The 18,353-nt window shown below is 42.8% G+C and overlaps 6 protein-coding genes across 6 annotated transcripts; 4 read left to right on the top strand and 2 right to left on the bottom strand.

Annotated features, from left to right (window-relative positions):
* Positions 1-859: 859 nt before the first annotated feature.
* Positions 860-2,755, bottom strand: LOC119228798 (gamma-crystallin S-1-like). The gene is made up of 4 exons (XM_037488729.2): positions 2,733-2,755; positions 1,676-1,739; positions 1,245-1,487; positions 860-1,132 (listed from the first exon to the last, which is right to left on the bottom strand). Exons 1-4 carry the CDS (start codon positions 2,753-2,755, stop codon positions 860-862), a joined length of 603 nt encoding a protein of 200 aa, XP_037344626.2.
* A 91-nt stretch (positions 2,756-2,846) lies between these two features.
* On the bottom strand, positions 2,847-4,026 carry LOC119228733 (gamma-crystallin 1-like). The gene is made up of 3 exons (XM_062564868.1): positions 4,019-4,026; positions 3,516-3,681; positions 2,847-3,122 (listed from the first exon to the last, which is right to left on the bottom strand). The coding sequence occupies exons 1-3, from the start codon at positions 4,024-4,026 to the stop codon at positions 2,847-2,849; spliced, it is 450 nt and encodes a 149-aa protein (XP_062420852.1).
* A 788-nt stretch (positions 4,027-4,814) lies between these two features.
* On the top strand, positions 4,815-5,635 carry LOC119228735 (gamma-crystallin M3-like). Its single transcript, XM_037488642.2, has 3 exons — positions 4,815-4,823; positions 4,976-5,215; positions 5,360-5,635. Exons 1-3 carry the CDS (start codon positions 4,815-4,817, stop codon positions 5,633-5,635), a joined length of 525 nt encoding a protein of 174 aa, XP_037344539.2.
* A 2,302-nt stretch (positions 5,636-7,937) lies between these two features.
* LOC119228761 (gamma-crystallin M3-like) lies at positions 7,938-8,648 on the top strand. Its single transcript, XM_037488681.2, has 3 exons — positions 7,938-7,946; positions 8,021-8,269; positions 8,367-8,648. Exons 1-3 carry the CDS (start codon positions 7,938-7,940, stop codon positions 8,646-8,648), a joined length of 540 nt encoding a protein of 179 aa, XP_037344578.1.
* Positions 8,649-10,875: 2,227 nt separating this feature from the next.
* Positions 10,876-11,607, top strand: LOC119228775 (gamma-crystallin M3-like). The gene is made up of 3 exons (XM_037488695.2): positions 10,876-10,890; positions 10,979-11,221; positions 11,329-11,607. Exons 1-3 carry the CDS (start codon positions 10,876-10,878, stop codon positions 11,605-11,607), a joined length of 537 nt encoding a protein of 178 aa, XP_037344592.2.
* Positions 11,608-15,366: 3,759 nt separating this feature from the next.
* LOC119228785 (gamma-crystallin M3-like) lies at positions 15,367-16,127 on the top strand. The gene is made up of 3 exons (XM_037488709.2): positions 15,367-15,384; positions 15,503-15,745; positions 15,852-16,127. Exons 1-3 carry the CDS (start codon positions 15,376-15,378, stop codon positions 16,125-16,127), a joined length of 528 nt encoding a protein of 175 aa, XP_037344606.1. The 5' UTR covers positions 15,367-15,375.
* The last annotated feature ends 2,226 nt before the right edge of the window (positions 16,128-18,353 follow it).

Genomic DNA, 18,353 nt, shown 5'->3' with positions numbered 1-18,353 from the left:
TCCAGACTGGCAAATCCCACCGAGTCATCAGCGGGCTGCAGCTCTTTGTCCGCAGGTCCAGCTCAGCTCGGTGACCTCGGTGACCTTTCAACCGGCAAGATGGCCGCCAGCACCTCCGGAGCGACACCTCGCTCAGACCCATTCATTCCAATTCACTTTGTACCTGGTTGAGTGTTTTGTTGGATTTTTGGTCTTAGCGGTGTGATTGAATGACCTTCAATCCCATGTAAACACACTGTGTGCGTACGTAGTGTGTGTGTTTGCACGCGTTGAATTCACTAACGCCGCCATTGTCGTTTACCCACAATGCAACGTTTCCCAGGAAACTATGGATCTCAAGGACGACGCCATCAAACAGCAGGGTTCATTATTTGAAGTATCTCCCTTCTTGCTGGTGGCAGGCGTCCTTCAGCATTTTTCAATGTGTTACACTTATAATTACGTGAATATGGCCAATATAATACAAGAAAGCATTAAACATCTTGTGTTTTTACTTTAAGTGATTCATATCAATTGAGACCAGAACATTCTCTTTCATCTTTTGTTGTGAAATCTTACGAGCATTAACTTCAGGATTTGTATAACAGGGTTAACTAAATATCTAAGACTCTTCAGAACATAATCTGGATATAAGTATGTTTTATGGTTTTATATTCAGTCACAATGGACTGCATTATTTGCACTAATTGAACTGGCAACTGGATTTAAATTCTCCTCACCGATAACTAACTGTTTCGTCATTAATTTATCCGATTGTTACGGGTAGGAGAAGAATTTAATTGAACACAATTAAACATTGGGGTCAAACCCATTTATTGCATTGCGTAACATCACATTACAGCCATTGACTGGTTCAATTTCACAGCTCCAAGATGATCCTGATGGAGCCCACGGTGGGTTTCGCGGCCCCCCACTCGGAGTGGTGTCGGTACTCCCCTTTCTCCAGCAGGTACTGCCGACCACAGAAGTTCGGATGCTCAAAGAAGATCCAGGAGCCCTCCAGCACTTGGCAGGAATGGACTTCCTGTCTCACCCACTTCTCCTGGATGGACTTTGTGTTTTCCGTCAGCTCCAAAGATTGACCGACGAAGTTGGGCCTGTCGAACAGCTTCAGCTTGTACAGCCCTTTGGCCTGAAACACACCCCCCCAACCCGCCCCCAAAAGAAAGTTACGGAAGTGATTCACGAGGAGGAAGGCGCTCTGATTGGTGTTTGGTTGTTGTTGTTGTTGTTGCAGCACTCACGTTTCTGATGATCCTGCAGGATCTGACGCAGTCGTTGAAGCCCATCCAGCGGCGGTAGTCGTTGTACTCCCCCGGGCCGATGACGTACTGGTAGCCGCTGTAGTTGTCGCGCTCGTACAGAACCCACCAGCCGCCGTCCACCTTCACCGAGTTGCACCGGCGGATGAAGCCCTGCAGGTCGGCCGAGTCCCCCTTGCAGTCGTACGACTTCCCCCGGAAGTCCCGGTCCTCGTAGAACACGATCTGCGGGGCGGGGGGGGGGGGAGGGGGGAGGGGGAACAGAGAGGATCAACGACCGCACGACACCCTGCAGAACCACGCGTCTCCAAACGCCGTCCCTCACCTTCGCCATCTGGGTGACTCGCAGGATGCGGGACGCTGGGACCGGAGCGGTGCTCTTTATACACGGCAGAGACAATACTGCCACATGCACGGCCATTACGATCCAAATGTTCATCTGGAGTCGGCCCTTTGTTCTTGCTCACTGGATTGCCTCTTCGCACACAAAGGTTGTTTGGCAATGAGTCTGAACATCGGGCCCCGCTCAATTCAAACTGACCGCTGCAGAAAATGGGTCTTTTTTTAATTTAATTTTATGTAAAGATTTAATGTGAGAGATCATCCTTTATTGGAATTATTTTGTTATCATTATCCAGTTGCAGTCATTTTGATATTAAGCAGCAGTAGTGACAACTACTATCAACTAAGTCCAACAGGAAACAAGTGTTTTCTGGAACATTCAAACAAATAACATAATAATGTGTTTGTGTAGTGTAGCATGTGCTTGTGCCACAACTTTTGTATATACAAAAGGAAAATGTATTTTGTTTCAACTCTCTTTGCAGTTTTTATACTGACGTGATTTTGACAGGATGATTTATTGAGCATCTAAAACTATTTCTGCTCTTTATACGGCAGTAGGTCCGCATTGAAAAAAACAAAATATTGTTGTTGGATAAGTCGTTAAATATTTGCACCATAATGAATGTAAACTGCTTTTTTGTGACACTAAAAACATATGAAAATAGTGTAGTTAAAAATACCACCAAAAACCATAATTTGTGCTTAAAGGTTGTGACGACACCACATCAAATGACATATAATAAACAATGATCAAGTAACTACGTATGGATCATTTTGATTTTTATTGATTTTTATTAGTAATACAGATATAAGACCACCTACACGTGGTATTTTTATGACTTCATGAAATACACAATTCTTTATAATTGAGGATCTGGGCGGACATCTTTGTAGGTAACATCTGTGAGTGTTTTTAACTGTCATTGTGCACGTTTTGTAAATTCACTTTCATTTTGCAAAGGGACACAATCCACATCCAGGCCGTGGGGACGTACGCGGTGTTGAGCGTTATTGGAGGACACTAGAAGACAACACAGAGAGGGAACACAGGCCTCGCCGTTGTGGGTAATAAATACTTTTATTGATTTGAGTGCAACACACTGAAGGTTTGGAGGAAGGTCTCACTCAAGATTCCTGTTCCGGAACATTGTAGGTGTTCCGGACCTCAGGGTTCCAGAGCCTCGGGCCTACAGGACCACCCTGCACACGGCCCTTCCGGGGGTCGGGGTCACTGCGCTTCTAGAACTCCGTGATCATGCGGAAGGATCCCACAGCGGGGGAGGTGGCGCCCCAGTCCGTGTAGCTGCGGTACTCGCCGCGCTCCAGGAAATACTGGCGCCCGCGGTAGTCGGGCTGCTCGTAGAGGACCCAGGCGCCGTCCGTCACCGCGGAGGAGTGCGCTTCCTGGAACTTGAAGGCCTCGCAGCCCGACTCGCAGTCCTCGGCGCACTCCGCCGCCTGGCCTTCGAAATCCTTCTTTTCGCAGAAGCGGATCTTCCAGGACTTTCCGTAAACCTTGAAGGAGTTAGAAGAGTAAAGGTGATGAGATTTCTGCTCGGACCTCTCTGTCTCTGTCTTCGTCCTCTTGGCTCACATCTACGAATGCTTTCCTTGGCTGTTTTCCTACGTTCTTTCAATAATTGATGTGCACATAAAGCACCCTGCTGCCAAATCATGAGCCTTTTCTCCACTGGCCTTTGACTGATTACTGCTCGGTTGATGCACTCAATGGTATTTGACTGCAGCTGGGAACTCCCCTGCAAAAAAAACAACCCAGAAATGCTCAAAAGTGAAGCCGTGTGGGGGATTTTAGGTCAACTACGTCCCACATTGACTGATGTGTGGCTCAATCCACTCTTCGACAAAACTGTAAACGACATCTAAATACCTCCCGGTTATTGCTCTTACATTTTTGATCGAGCGACATGACAGGATGCTGACGCTGAACCCCATCCACTGGTGGGGGTCAGGGTACTCCCCGGGGCTCATGACGTACTGGCTGCCGGTGTAGTTTGGATGCTCGTACAGCACCCAGCAGCCCGCCTCCACCTTGATGGAGTTGAAGCAGTGTGCACTTCGTGGTTACCGGCTGAAAGGTCTTTGGAAGCTCTAGAAAACAGAATTTGCTCCCTACCTTCCCCATTGTTAACCGTGTTGCTTTCCTGCCGCCGCCGGTGGTCCGTGACGTGGTTTATATCCAAATGCACAATGTGCCGACAAGGGGAAACTGTTGTCATCTGAATTAGCCTGATTTGCATATCAGAAAAACGTTTGATTTCCATTTGTCCCCATGTGATGGCCTTCATCTCGAAGCACTATCAAAGATGTCCAGTGACGTCGTTCCATCTATATCTTGTCCCTCCGTCCATAGCTGTTTTTATCACACGTCATTCTGCCTTCTTAAAGGATACATCGTCATGGCAACGCAGTCTTTTCATTCCATCTTTCATTCCATCATTACATACTTTTTTCATACATTTTGTGACCAGTTGGTTAAATAAGTTGATTCAAGTCCTGGATCCTAGAGACATAATGAACATAATCAATTTGTCAAAGCAGTGTATGATTATTATTCGTTACATCCGTATTGGAAATGTCCAAAGTTATGCAGTGAAAAGGTTTAATTTAGGAGCATACAGGTGTTCTTTCAATTCACAAGAATTTACCTGACATAATTTTGTCAGACCTCATTACACTTTTATTTTGTTGTTCCATTTTGCAGTCGACGTCGAATACAAGGGGTTTAAAATAAGAGTTACCATGGGACCAGAAATAATCAAGCTTTTGTTTTTCAGGTTTGAGCAAAATGCTTAATTTCTCCAGCATTACTCACCTGCATTTCATGTCATTTTTACGAATTTATTTTTGAAAAACATTCACAGTGGGGAGTAATGAAATAAACTGTTCTCTTAATAGCTTAAATAACTTTTTTTTCCTCCTTTTGTCTTGTCTGAGGAATTCATAAACTGCAGCTGAGTTCTTCGGCCTCCCCTCATGCCTTGTGTCTTCCTCCCATTTCCCTCTCCCTTTGTTGTGGATCGGGATGGCACAAATGAAATTAACAGCGATCGCAGGGCTGCTTCATCATCAGCTTCGAGATCATTTGAATAACAAAACCCCTGTTAGGGCGCGTATGAAGTATAAAAGCCGCCTGGTGTGGAAGCCACAGGTTGTTGGACAGATTCCCACAAACACACATCATCGAACATGGGCAAGGTTAGTAGGGACATAAAAAAATAACTTTTTAGTTTACCAGGAATGTAAACAAGTGGGAAAAAAATAATAGAAGAACATGAAAGAATCTAAGCTTGCTGAAGTACTTTAAATAAAGAAAAAAAGAAAATTCCGATTATGTTTTCCTATTTCAGATCATCTTCTACGAGGAGAAGAACTTCCAGGGTCGCTCCTATGAGTGCATGAGCGACTGCTCCGACATGTCCTCCTACCTGAACAGGTGTCACTCCTGCAGGGTGGAGAGCGGTTGCTTCATGGTCTACGACCGCACCAACTACATGGGAAGCCAGTACTTCATGAGGAGGGGAGAGTACTCCGACTACGTGTCTCTCGGCGTGAGCGAGTCCATCCGGTCCTGTCGTTTGATTCCTCAGGTATGGAATAATAATCAATGTCACATTACATCTATATTGAATAGTGAAAATAATTGTTTTATGTATTAATATCCTTTAATTGTAAATAGCGAACACCACCGTCTGATCATTTTTTTTGGTTCTCCTCCACTGCTCTCTCTACAGCACAGGGGATCCTACAAGATGAAGATCTACGAGAGGGAGAACTTCCAGGGCCAGAGCCAGGAGCTGACGGAGGACTGCGACAACATGATGGAGCGTTACCGCATGAACGACTGCCAGTCCTGCCACGTGATGGACGGGCACTGGCTGATGTACGAGCAGCCCCAGTTCAGAGGCAAGATGATGTACCTGAGGCCCGGAGAGTACAGGAGCTTCAAGGACATGGGAATGAGCGGCACCAGGTTCAGCTCCGTCAGGCGTGTGACGGATTCTTGCTGAAGCAGCAAAAAGAAATGTGTTAAATAAAAAACCAAATGGGAATCAAACGTCACGGTGTGGTCTTTTGTCAAATAGAAGACGGCTGGTGTTGTACAAAGGAAATAGTTTAATTCACAAAATTGTTTCACATAAATAAAACTCATAAACACATGCTTCTACTGTCTCCGCTGTACTGAACTATGCAGTCATGTGTCTAGACTAAATAAACACGGGATATTCACCAATGTACAGCCCAGTTTAAACTGAAACTGAAATAAGCCCTCATTAGTCTGGGATCAGAAAGGCCCTTTCCCATAATATGGTTGTTTTGACGTGGCTTTAGCCTTTAAGAGTTAACAAGTACGGCGTATTTAAAACAGGTTTTTATCATCTGTGATTACACGGAAATGATAAAGCCTCATACTATATTTAATTTAGTCTTAGCATTGATGCCGTGTGTGCTTTGTAGATAGGAAAATTCCACAAAAAAATAAAAAAGATATCCAAAGTTTTTTAACCAAACAGTAACGTTAGCTAAGAAGAAGCACACGTCGCTGTTAGCTAACGTTAGCTACCGGCTATAAACCTGCTAGCCTTTCAATGCTGCCTTCTACAATGGAACAATATTCTGAATATTGTTGGTGTAACTTAACTGTTCATACTAATTACACATGTATGTAAGTTATGTGTGAATCGCTGCATTAGACCTCTCTGGTATCAATCCTGTAGTGTGGAGCATGTCACTTTTACTTGTATTGAATCTCTAGCGTCTGCAACCTTTGGACCAGTGCGTTAGCAGCAGCTGGCCTTGTTGAAGCCAGAAGATAACGCTAACATACCCCTATGCTAGTTTAGCCTAACAGGCTAGTAGCTGGAGAGTGATATTAACTGGTAGGCCTATATTATCACTGGGATAGTAATAAGGTTATCTCTGTTCCCTTTAATCTCAACCAAGTCAGCACCATACTAAGCGTGTTTAGTGGGTGTATTAAATTAATAAATCAATGTGCAGGAAAAACATCAGCCTGAAGCTACAGGTGTAACAGAGTGGTGATGAATCAGCATCAATGGTTCAGGTGAGATGCGGAATTGTCCATTTTGGTAAATTGCTGTTTTTTAAGGGATGTTTAGACAGTGTTACCCATGAGTGTTATCATTCACACTGGCTACTTTCAGAATGATGGTTTTACTTGTAGGTAGTAAAAAAGGTGCACTGGGATGCCCAAACAATTTAACACATTATATAATCAATTAATACATGATGTAATTGCTCAGAAATCCAGTTCAGATGATTTAGGCCTTGCACAGCTCCATAAAACCTGAACTAACGTACCAAATACCTACGTATCAAACATTAATTTCAGAATAAACAAATGCGTTCTCATTATTTTGTTAATTAACATTTTGTTAAGAATCACTGTGCGTTAGCAATGACATTGACATCCAGTCAGCATCACTAGGAAGCTGTCAGAGTTCTTAGGGAAATGCCAAGAGAGGTAAGGGGTATTTAAAGGCTGAAGAAGCTGACCAGGATCTTGATGTTTGTGCCTGTTTCAGTGTGTTGAAAAAGTTGAGGTCAACACACGTCCCAGCAGCAGCAAAAAAATGTCTCTGTATGCCATGTGCTTCAAGTTGCTCTGGACAAGATGTAAGTTCATCTCTGTGAATGATGAACAGAGGTTTATTTTTGGTGCATCAAATGAAAAGTAGCTTTGCATAAAGGATGAAAGCACTGTTTTTATGGGACATCATTCTGTGCTGGAAATAGAATTTACTGTTATATATAACATACATAATATACATTTTACCAGAACGTTATTAATTTATTCATTTCATTAGTCACTATTATTATTTATTTGGTGCAGAATACTATTTAGTGTTTAAGTTTTTATCACTTTTATTATGTCTATATCTGTGCCACACAAATAGCATGTGTTAATAGAGTTTGCCTGTTCAACATAATGTAAACTTTTTTTTTTTCAATTAGCAGGCGGGGGCTCAAACCGACGGCCTTGACTGGACCTCACAGACCCAACAGTGCACAGAGAGTCCCAGCTGATGCGTTTGCTGCTGTCACCCACCTGTTCCCCCACATCAGAGCCCCCCCCGCTGTTGGCACTGCACCAGATGCATAGAGTCTAGGATAATAACCATTTACGGAGCGATTTGACAAACGTCATCGCCCCCTGTATGCTGCGCTGCTGAGTAAGATATTCAACACAATGGCTCATGGATCATTTAGCCACCATCACGGGTATAAAAGTGAACCCGAGTCGGGCTGGGCAATGTACCCGTGCAATCAGCGATAGGACAGAACACCAAAATGGGCAAAGTAAGAGATTGTGATGCGTGATGTTGACGTGCCATTTTGAAATTCGTTTAAAACGTGTCCGTTTGGCTTTTCAGATCGTCTTCTACGAGGAGAAGAACTTCCAGGGTCGCTCCCATGAGACCAGCAGCGACTGCGCCGAGCTGACTTCTCACCTGAGCCGCTGCAACTCGTGCAGGGTGGAGAGCGGCTGCTTCATGGTCTACGAGCGCCCCAACTACATGGGCCACCAGACGCTGGCGAAGAAGGGCGAGTACCCGGACAACCAGCGCCTGATGGGGATGACCATGAGCGACTGCATCCGTTCCAGCCGCATGATCCCCACGGTAAGGAAAGCCCCTTGTGGAACCGTGTGGTCGCAGGCGGAGACCCAACTCCAACCGAGCTGACGTTGTGTTCTCTCCCCGGCGTGTGGTTTTACAGCACAGAGGTCCGTTCAAGATGAGGATCTATGAGCGGGAGAACTTCAGAGGTCAGATGAACGAGGTGATGGAGGACTGCGACTCCGTCCAGGAGCGCCTCCGCATGTCCGACTGCCAGTCCGTCAACGTGATGGACGGCCACTGGCTGATGTACGAGCAGCCGCAGTACCGAGGCCGGATGCTGTACCTGAGGCCCGGGGAGTACAGGAGCATGAGGGACATGGGAACGGGTCCAATGGACATGAAGATCGGATCCATCCGGCGCATCATGGACTCCTGTTGAACGACAGATGAATGAAATGAACAAATATACCAACACAGAATTACTACTATTATTGAGTCAAGGGAGGAATTTAGGGCACATTAACAACAATTACATGAATTATCATCAGCTGATGTGTCACATGACAGTTTGGGCTGTAGTGAATGCTGCTATTTTAATAACTGCCCGGCCTTCAGAGAGTTCTTCTTCTACCTATGAAATGCGTTATGTCATGTATGATGCACAGGACATTAAAAGTTAATTTCAAACAATGAAATTGGAAGCGTTGTGTCTTGGTTTTCTTCACGTTTCCTGAAATCACTGCAATAGATATCTGACAAATACAAACATTTAAAAAATAGAGAGTAGAATAAACTAATCTTGTCTTTAGGTGTCGAAACTCCATGAACACTTGTAATATAAATAATGTAATTTGTCCACATTCTTTAAATTCCATAATACAATAGATAACTTCTTCTGCATTTTATAAGTGGAAAATATTGACTCAAAAGATGAACTTCTTAAGAAAATATAAAAATGTAGAGAGCAAACATACAAATGGTTATGTGGACATTGTTGTGACAAAGAATGGGACAAAAGTGAACTTGTGACCATTGAACTCCTACCACCTGAACTGGTGTTTCTTTTGGAATTGCCCCCCCCCCCCCATCACCCCAAAGTGAACATTAAACACATTCAAAACCGTTTTAAAATAATTTTGAAATCATATGCGGAGGGTAAATGAACCATTCGGAGCCTTTTTTTTTAAATGCATACTTTAAACAGCACTTGTTCACTTAATTAAAAGAGTGTGCCACTCTTAATAATGTCTCATAATAGCTAACTGTCACGCTGGTTCAAAAGAAGGACAGTTACTTGATTCTAAAGGGCCGCTTTTTAAAAAACTATAATAAAACTTATTCCTCCAATAATCTTAAATCTTAATATTGAAACACTGTTCACATTTAGAGTACATTTAGATTCACAAGGATCTGAATAAATAAGGATTTATACTTCTTTAACTAAATGAATGGGCGCTGCTTAAAAGAAAAGCAAATTAACAATGTCGTCTAACATGACCATTCGGTTAGATGACATTGTTAATGTGTACATATGGCGTTTTCTTATGTCATATAGTTATTATAATGTTTTACTTATTATTTATCTGTACTTATTTCTGTCTTTATGCATCTGCAAACCACACATTCTCTGGGAATCATTAAATTAATGTATATATATTTTAATGAGATCTCTTGTTGCCTCTTTTTCTTCTGTAACGTTGCAAAACACCCTGTAATAATAAAGGACTATTATGTTGTGTCTAATCCTAAATGCTTATCTCATTTAATTGTCATATTTCCTGTGTAGTAAAATGGGTCAGAATCGCCTCTTAATATTCCCCACCTCTCCGATCTTATCTGATCAATGATCGCAGGTCACAACCACACTAACCTCGCACATATGTGACTAATGTCAGGGGCCGATAACTGGTTCTAATTTAGTAAAATATCAAGATTCAGCCCAGTGGAACACAGATTATTGGCAATAAGTAACGTGTGACATTTTTCATTTATTTCAATAAGTTCTTTTTGATGAAAAGTTCACATTTTCAAAAGGATTTAAAGTGTAAATGTTGCAAAACCTGGAACTTATCATATTTAAAGTTACAGTTCGTTTCAATAAACTCAAACCTAACTTGAATGAAGACTCAACTAAATGCTAACAATCATAAAAGTCAATGTAACTTGTTATTATGTATGTTAAGCCACAAAATATGGCAGTATTGGTTTTAACTACATGTTATTTATAACTTAATACATCCAGTAAGTAACTGTGTGTTCTCCCGTGAACATCATCAAAAGCTGGATGATTGACATTCAACTTGCTTTTATTAATACTTTAATTCAATTTGTATTAAACTGTATTGGTAAGAAGATCCTACCAGCCCCGTGGTAAGTGAAGTACAGTGTGAAATATAGAGCATACTCATATCACAACTGGAAGCTTCTCTTTATGTGTCAGACAATAGTGCATGTGTACAGTACGTGCATCTGGTGTTGGATAATAACCCTTTAGCGGCCTGACTGCTCAGTAGGCTTGTATGGCACAATGCTGGGTCAGGGGTTTGCACAATGCAAGCCCCACATACTTTTTTCACATTGAGCAAGTATAAAAGTATCGGTTAGCACCAACAGGAACACACAGCAGCAGCAGCAACTCAGGCCTGAGGACCAACTCAGAACTAATCATGACCATGGGCAAGGTGGGTACTGGGAATAATTCACCCATTTGGGAAAAATCCCCTCTCTCATTCCAAAAATTGTGCTAAGCAAGCATTCTTGTGCATGCAGATCATCTTCTACGAGGACAGGAACTTCCAGGGTCGCCAGTATGAGACCAGCAGCGACTGCCCCGAGCTCACCTCCTACCTGAGCAGGTGCCACTCCTGCAAGGTGGAGAACGGCTGCTTCATGGTCTACGACCGCCCCAACTACATGGGCAACCAGCACTTCATGAGGAGGGGCGAGTACGCCGACTACACCAGCATGATGGGATTCTCCGACTGCATCAGGTCGTGTCGCACCATCCCCATGGTACAGCAGGGTCTCCGTCTTCCAGGTTCTAAATCCTCCGGATGTCCTCGAAGGGCTTTTTATTCCTGATCCTTTTTTTTGGTTCTCCTCCACTGTTCTCCCTACAGCAGAGGGGATCCTACAAGATGAAGATCTACGAGAGGGAGAACTTCGGCGGTCAGAGCCAGGAGCTGAGCGAAGACTGCGACAGCATCCGGGAGCGTTACCGCATGAACGAGTGCCAGTCCTGCCACGTGATGGACGGCCACTGGCTGATGTACGAGCAGCCCCAGTTCAGAGGCAAGATGATGTACCTGAGGCCCGGAGAGCACAGGAGCTTCAAGGACATGGGCATGAGCGGCATGAGGTTCATGAGCATGAGGCGCATCACTGATTCCTGCAACTGAATTTGAGCTGGAGTCCAGCAAATAAAATGATTTTACTCTGCTATTCCGACTTGTTTCACTGGTTGTTTTGAGAACTTGGAAGTTAAGGAGGGGACGTCAACGGGAGAGAAATGGGCATCAACGGGTGTGAAGGCTAATGAGGCACACTTGCATGCATATAAAACCTGAATAAAAATGGGTCATAAAGATCATAATTTGCAAATCCATTTTGCAATGTGATGTTATTCAATCAAAATGTATTAGATTTCAAATTCTCACACAGATGATATTTACATTTAGATGAACAAATAATTCTGTATAGTGAATAGCATCTTCCAGAAAAGGTAAATCTAACCGCTCAATCCGTTCTAGCAGGTTAAGAAGATAACGTGACATCAACACTTGCACACACATTGCAAAGATGCAGCTGTACCAACACCTATACACCTATCATATTGTTGCACTTACGAAAAATAAAAATGAAAGAAAGAGAAATCAAGCAGTTCCACGTTTGGAAACCCACAACCTCATCATATGAACAAAATAAGATACAATTTGGGGAAATATGTTGTTTGCACCTTTTGTTTGATTAGAAATTAAGTTAATTTATTTTACTATTTCATTCAGTACATTTTTCTTTTTAATAATAAAATGTGAAATAGTGAGGTAATATTCACTTATTTTCGAAAGAAAAAATAATATTTTATAGTGCAATAAATAAAAAAACCAGAAGGTACGACCTATTTTGATTGTCGGAAGCTACAATTTGAGAAATGATCATGCTCAAATGAGCAAAAGTCACAAAGAAATCAAAAAGTATTGAGACACAACATTAGTAAAGACACAAGAAGTGAAGAAACCAATAAAATAATGAAGCCTGGTCACGTCCTTTTTATGAACTCCTTTCATTAAGGAATGAAGCGTTTTAAGAATTCAGCCCATTTATTACGAGTCCACATGGCAGTGAAAGGCAGTCGGCCTAACTGGCCAGTGTACCTGCGATTTCCAGTATTTCGTAATAAAAAACGAGGGCTATTAACATAAACATGTTAATCTATGTGATTAATGTGGCCGTGATTAAGGCAACAAAATATTTTAAGGTAGTTAATGTACCTTTGTTTACTGGGTTAACCAGAAGTTGACAGGCGGAAACAAAGAAAGCGTTGGTTAGCCGCTAGCTGCGGTTAGTTACATCGGAGAAAGCAAGACGGTAGCTCAAGATGGAGGGAGCTTTTTGCATTGGAAGCAAAACAAATAGAGGCGCGACATGCAGCGAAGGACTGTGCAGAGAAATTCCTTCCTTCCTCCACGTGTCAAACAAAAGGGCGGTGAGTGGCAAACGGACCACTTAAAGAGCCGCCATGCTAAGCTAGCTGGTCGGCTAAGCTAGCTGCTAGGCTACTTTCATCTCAACATCTAGCGTTACCCTGCGCGGGACACACAGTCTGCAGAGGACCACCACTGCGTCCCTAAAAGGCCGTGGCTTCGAAACATTGTGGCGAGATCCCCGACCCTAAACCAGGAGTTAGCCGCGCGGGGGTGCCATCGAGAGAGTGGACCCCCGGTCACAAGCCGGGGGCTTCTACTCAACTTACTTTCTTGTGCACAAGAAAGGCGGCGGACTACGTCTAACCCTCGACCTGAGGGGACTCAAAAAAGTTCCTGAAGGTGTTACCCTTCCACATGCTGAGCACAGCAGATGTCTTTCGAACTGTTTCCAAAGGAGAGCGGCTCATGTCTAATGTGGGATGTGGGGTTCTCTGTGTGTGTCTTCTTGTATTTACTTTTTAGCTTGTAGAATAGATGTCCGCTTGTAGGACAGATGGCGTGACCGGATCGGTCCTTATAAGGCAGACAATGTGAATGGTGGAAGAGAGAGCACAGGAAAAATGAAGATAAAATATTATCTGAGATAACACACCTGCGACCGAAGGGAGAGCCAGTTTGAACCCATTTTCAGGGCAAGGCCGAAGGCTGCAGGAGAGAGTACCAGACACTCATTGTTCGGGGAAGGCGTTTGTTACAGAAGGATGAACTGGGTTGAACCAACGTTCAAGGGCACCAGAGGGATTAAAACAGTGTTAGTAATTTCAAAAGAGAGGCTCGTGTTCAAAAATTGGAAGCCTGGATGGGGACGTCTGTAAGAATTCAGCCAAACAACTTCTCTCGTTCTGGTAGATTTATTCATCAGATCACAGGTCAAGTATAAGCGCTGCGTTTGCAAAGGCAGGAGCAATCCTACCGGCCCGCAGGCCGGAAGAACACACACTCTAACATCAGCAAGAACATAATGTTTTATAACCCAAAAGACAAAGAAAAGATTTCTATTGGCCCTAAGCTGGCGTAGGGGATGAACCTTCTCCCCCCGCCTCTAAGGATCCGGTCACATCCAATGTCCAGACCACCTTGCCTAACGTAAACAAAGAACAATGGTTGAGTGTTGGTTGGGGTGTGGTGTGAACCTCCCTCCTTATCTTACACATCTGCTGGTTGACCCGCTGACCTTGCTTCCTAAATCAGAACAGAAACCGATCCCCTTATCAATACACACAGAGAAACCTCTGTTTGTCCGTGCGGGTCCCGACTCTTAAATCAAGTCCAGACAGGAACCCCCATCCTGCCAGACTGTCTCTGACTTGAATTCTTCAGCAGGACAGGGCAACATTTTCTAACTTAGCACAAAGAAAGAAACTTTTGATTATCAACAGGTCAGTGCCAGAAGGCAGGCGGACTTTGGAAGGGATTTGCTTGCGATACGTATTTCATTGTCTCCAGATATATCTGCGGAGAATTGCTCATGTACAACTTTTTCTCTTCTAAATAAATGTTAAACTTTTTAACTAATTTCCTGCAGTGGATTCTTCTATCAACCAACTCGGGTGGATAAGGAATATCCTAACACTAACAAGCCCTTGGCACCTTCACCTGGACGTGGTACAAAACATCTGGGATCTCTTTGGCGGGGAAGAAGTCGATCTATATGCCTCAGAGATGTCAACCCACTGCCCCCACTGGTTCTCTTTGATGGAGAGGACCAGTCCTTTGGGTCAGGATGCTCTGGCTCACATGTGGCCAGAAAGTGCTCCTTTCCACCGTTTCCTCTGATATTGCCAACGCTCCTCAGAGTTCTCTAACATGCCACAGACGCTTGCTGGTGGCCCTTCTATAGCCAGCCAGGAATTGGTTTTCTAAGCAGCTTAGCTTCATTAGTGAATAAATATGATTTTTTAAAGGTATTTCAGATATATTCTTTATTCAATATGCAAATAAATTCTATGGTTATAATAATTACATAACCACAATCATAACATTCTTTTGTTCTCATCACCAGCTCAAGTGATATCGGTTCATAGTTGATATTTCAATCCTTTGTTTGCGGTTATGACAAAATGAGGCCTGTCGTGATTTTGTTTCTTTGTACACTTTGTCCACGGAGTGTTTAGCTTTGTTCAGATGTGAGCGAGTGATCAAGCCATAATTGAATTAATTGTGGCATTTGAAAAACCTGTTATTTCAGACTTTAAACTGTACATTTAATATCCAAACGCCAAAACCATATTTGAAAGAAATATGCTCTATTCTATCCAAAGGAAGATTCTGCATAGTAGTTGAGAAAACTATAGTCAAAACTATAGGCTTCCATAGCAGGCTGCTGGGTCAGGACTTTGAACAATGGAGAGGCACACTGTCTTTGTTTCTGGCCAGGTATAAATGTCACTTGTTCTGACTGGACGAGTATCAGTTCAAAAAAACGTTCTCTAGTACACCTGGGAAACCACAGAAGTCAACATGGGCAAGGTGAGAAAATGAATAGTATTAAATGATGATGAATTAATTCAGTGTTTATTTTCCTACACATTTTTAAAGGGATGTATATGAATATTTATTTTTGACCTCTGTATTGCTACTTTTTCAGATCATCTTTTACGAGGAGAAGAACTTCCAGGGTCGCTCCTATGAGTGCATGAGCGACTGCTCCGACATGTCCTCCTACCTGAACAGGTGCCAGTCCTGCAGGGTGGAGAACGGCTGCTTCATGGTCTACGACCGCACCAACTACATGGGCAACCAGTACTTCATGAGGAGGGGAGAGTACTCCGACTACATGAGCATGATGGGCATGAGCGGTGGCATCAGGTCTTGCCGTATGATCCCCATGGTAGGTTTAAAACAGCATTCCTAATACTTTGACTCTACGTACGGTTAGAACCCTCACAAGACTTGATGTTAATACATTTATTTTAAAATTCTCTTTGTAAAAACAGCACAGGGGACAGTACAGGATGAAGATCTACGAGAGGGAGAACTTCGGCGGTCAGAGCCACGAGATGATGGAGGACTGTGACAACATCATGGACCGTTACCGCATGAACGACTGCCAGTCCTGCCACGTGATGGACGGCCACTGGCTGATGTACGAGCAGCCCCAGTTCAGAGGCAAGATGATGTACCTGAGGCCTGGAGAGTACAGGAGCTTCAGGGACATGGGCATGAGCGGCATGAGGTTCATGAGCATGAGGCGCATCACCGACATGTGCTAGATGTAAATTTTCACTTCAATAAACATGTAACTTTCTAAACTCTGGGCTCATGCTTTGTAATGTACTATACTTGGTAAATTTGAATCTCTTCTTTAAAAATGCATCTGGTAACACATGCTTACAAAGTAGAAATAAAGTAAATATCCACATAACTTAACATAACACATGCCGATGCGCATAGATTAAATGAATTGATCCTAAAACTCCATCATCATTAAGTGCGGGTTGTTCCGTGGTTGCTAGGACGTACCCGCGTTATGCTAGTTGGTAACATTGATGTCAGCACTACCAATGGGTTACTTCTGAGTTGTTGCCAGGTTGTTGCTGCGATTTAACATGGTTGCTTGAAGATTTTCATTATGTGGAAATGGTTGGGAAGGTTTTGAGTTGAAATGTAAGTAGGTTAGAGGTGAAGGAATAATAACTTCAAAGAACTAGACCCTGCTGCCAAACAATTGGGTCTACCTTTTACCCACAAATCATGAAGTGGCCAGGTTCATGCGCATTACGGCAGTTCACAAATTTGAACACAAAAAAGGACGGCTAAAGCTAAGAAGACCAAACAAGGCAACGCTGGAGCTAAAGGAAATAAGTATTTCTCCTTTTCTTCAGCAACCATCAAAGGTCAAATTAAACAAACCCATCCAGCTCACCTCAACTCACTGTGAGAGAAGCAGAATATTAAGAGTAACTTTACAGACAACTGCTATCACCAACAGGATTCATTGCTGTCTGGCTAATTATCGCACTTTAATAAACAATTATGAAGTAGGAATCCCACTTTTTTTTGGGCAAAACCTGCCGAGCCGCAGCCGGGTGGCCAAGCTCGCCGGAGTACAGGTGACCTGATTTGTGTAAAGACAGGTAGGCGATCTTGACCAGAAGTTGGATTCATAACTCCAAAGAAGGAACGCTGGTAGCGGCACATTACAGTGGTGGGGTCACAGGTCGAGTTCTTTATGTGCTACTTACTCATGTGTCGTATGCTATCGCATTACCCTCCTCCTAACAATGTTTATTCGATTTGGGGATTTTTATTTGACTTGCAAAATGTATGAAATATGTTGTGTGACAATTACCTCCAACAAAATAAAACTGATATCGCATCGCTTTGTGTCTTTTTCAATTACATTTGCTTTGTGTTTCAAACAATAATATATTAGGACAAACCAAACCTGAGGTATTACAAAAAATGTTCCCAATAAATGATCCGAGGAGAAAAGCAAAGTAGCTGTATTGGGCAACACAAATACAGAAGCGCTCCATTGGCTCAATGTCTCCAACTGTGGATCCTTTTGTTTCAGCTTTTAGGGAATTAGCTTTTGAAATGCGTCGCAGCGGAATGCATGCAGGTCCTGTGCATAATCACCCAGTCTATGGATATCCATTCAGTATGTATTTCTCTGTATTATTTGCATTGATAACACCTTAGAGCAGTGGTTCTCAACTGGTCTGGCTCCGGGAACCACCATCTCCCCTTAATGACAAGCCGCGACCCAAATCGAGGAACATTCTCAACTTCTCTAATTTATTCAAAATCAAGTTCATAAGCTGAATTTGATATTTTACACTTAGGATGTTGAATTATCCTAAAAACTCAATGTCTCCCCCATATCAGAATGGTTTGACCCAACCTGGCACACGCAGCTGAAAACATGGAAGGACGAGCCATGACATTCCACTGCATTAAAAAAGTCCCTTCAAAATAAAATCACAAGAGGATTTTTTTTGTGATTTTTTTTTTTTATTCTAAATTTTATTTTTATTTTCCCACCAGTTGAGAATCACTGCCTTAAAGAACACTATGCTTGTTATTTACTTTTATTCATCTTCATAGTTATTGATGCTTTAATAAAATGTAAGATGAAGATGATATGTTTCTGAGCTGAACCAAATCTATTTGAAAATCTAGATACACTCAGTGTCCCACACACCATAAACATTTTAGTAAAACAGTTGCGTAGATGACGTGGTGTCTATACACCTGCACGATGAGAGGCACTAAGCATTGAAACGGTTACACCCTTTGGTATTATCAGATACCAGAGTTTATTAATGTTAACTCTGACTCTTCTTGTTGACACAAATCAGTGACAGCTGCTGTAAGAGAATAATGGATGACTATATAATAATAAAGAGAAATAATTAGATATAGTTCTATCTAGTACAGGGCTCGATGAATTAACACAACTTCATCTGTGCTTTGTAGACTGGCTTGTCAGATTA

Source organism: Pungitius pungitius, chromosome 10, assembly GCF_949316345.1.
Source record: "Pungitius pungitius chromosome 10, fPunPun2.1, whole genome shotgun sequence".
Classification (NCBI taxonomy): domain Eukaryota; kingdom Metazoa; phylum Chordata; class Actinopteri; order Perciformes; family Gasterosteidae; genus Pungitius; species Pungitius pungitius.
Note: the sequence above shows the minus strand (reverse complement) of the source record. Positions and strands in the feature narration are given on the sequence as shown.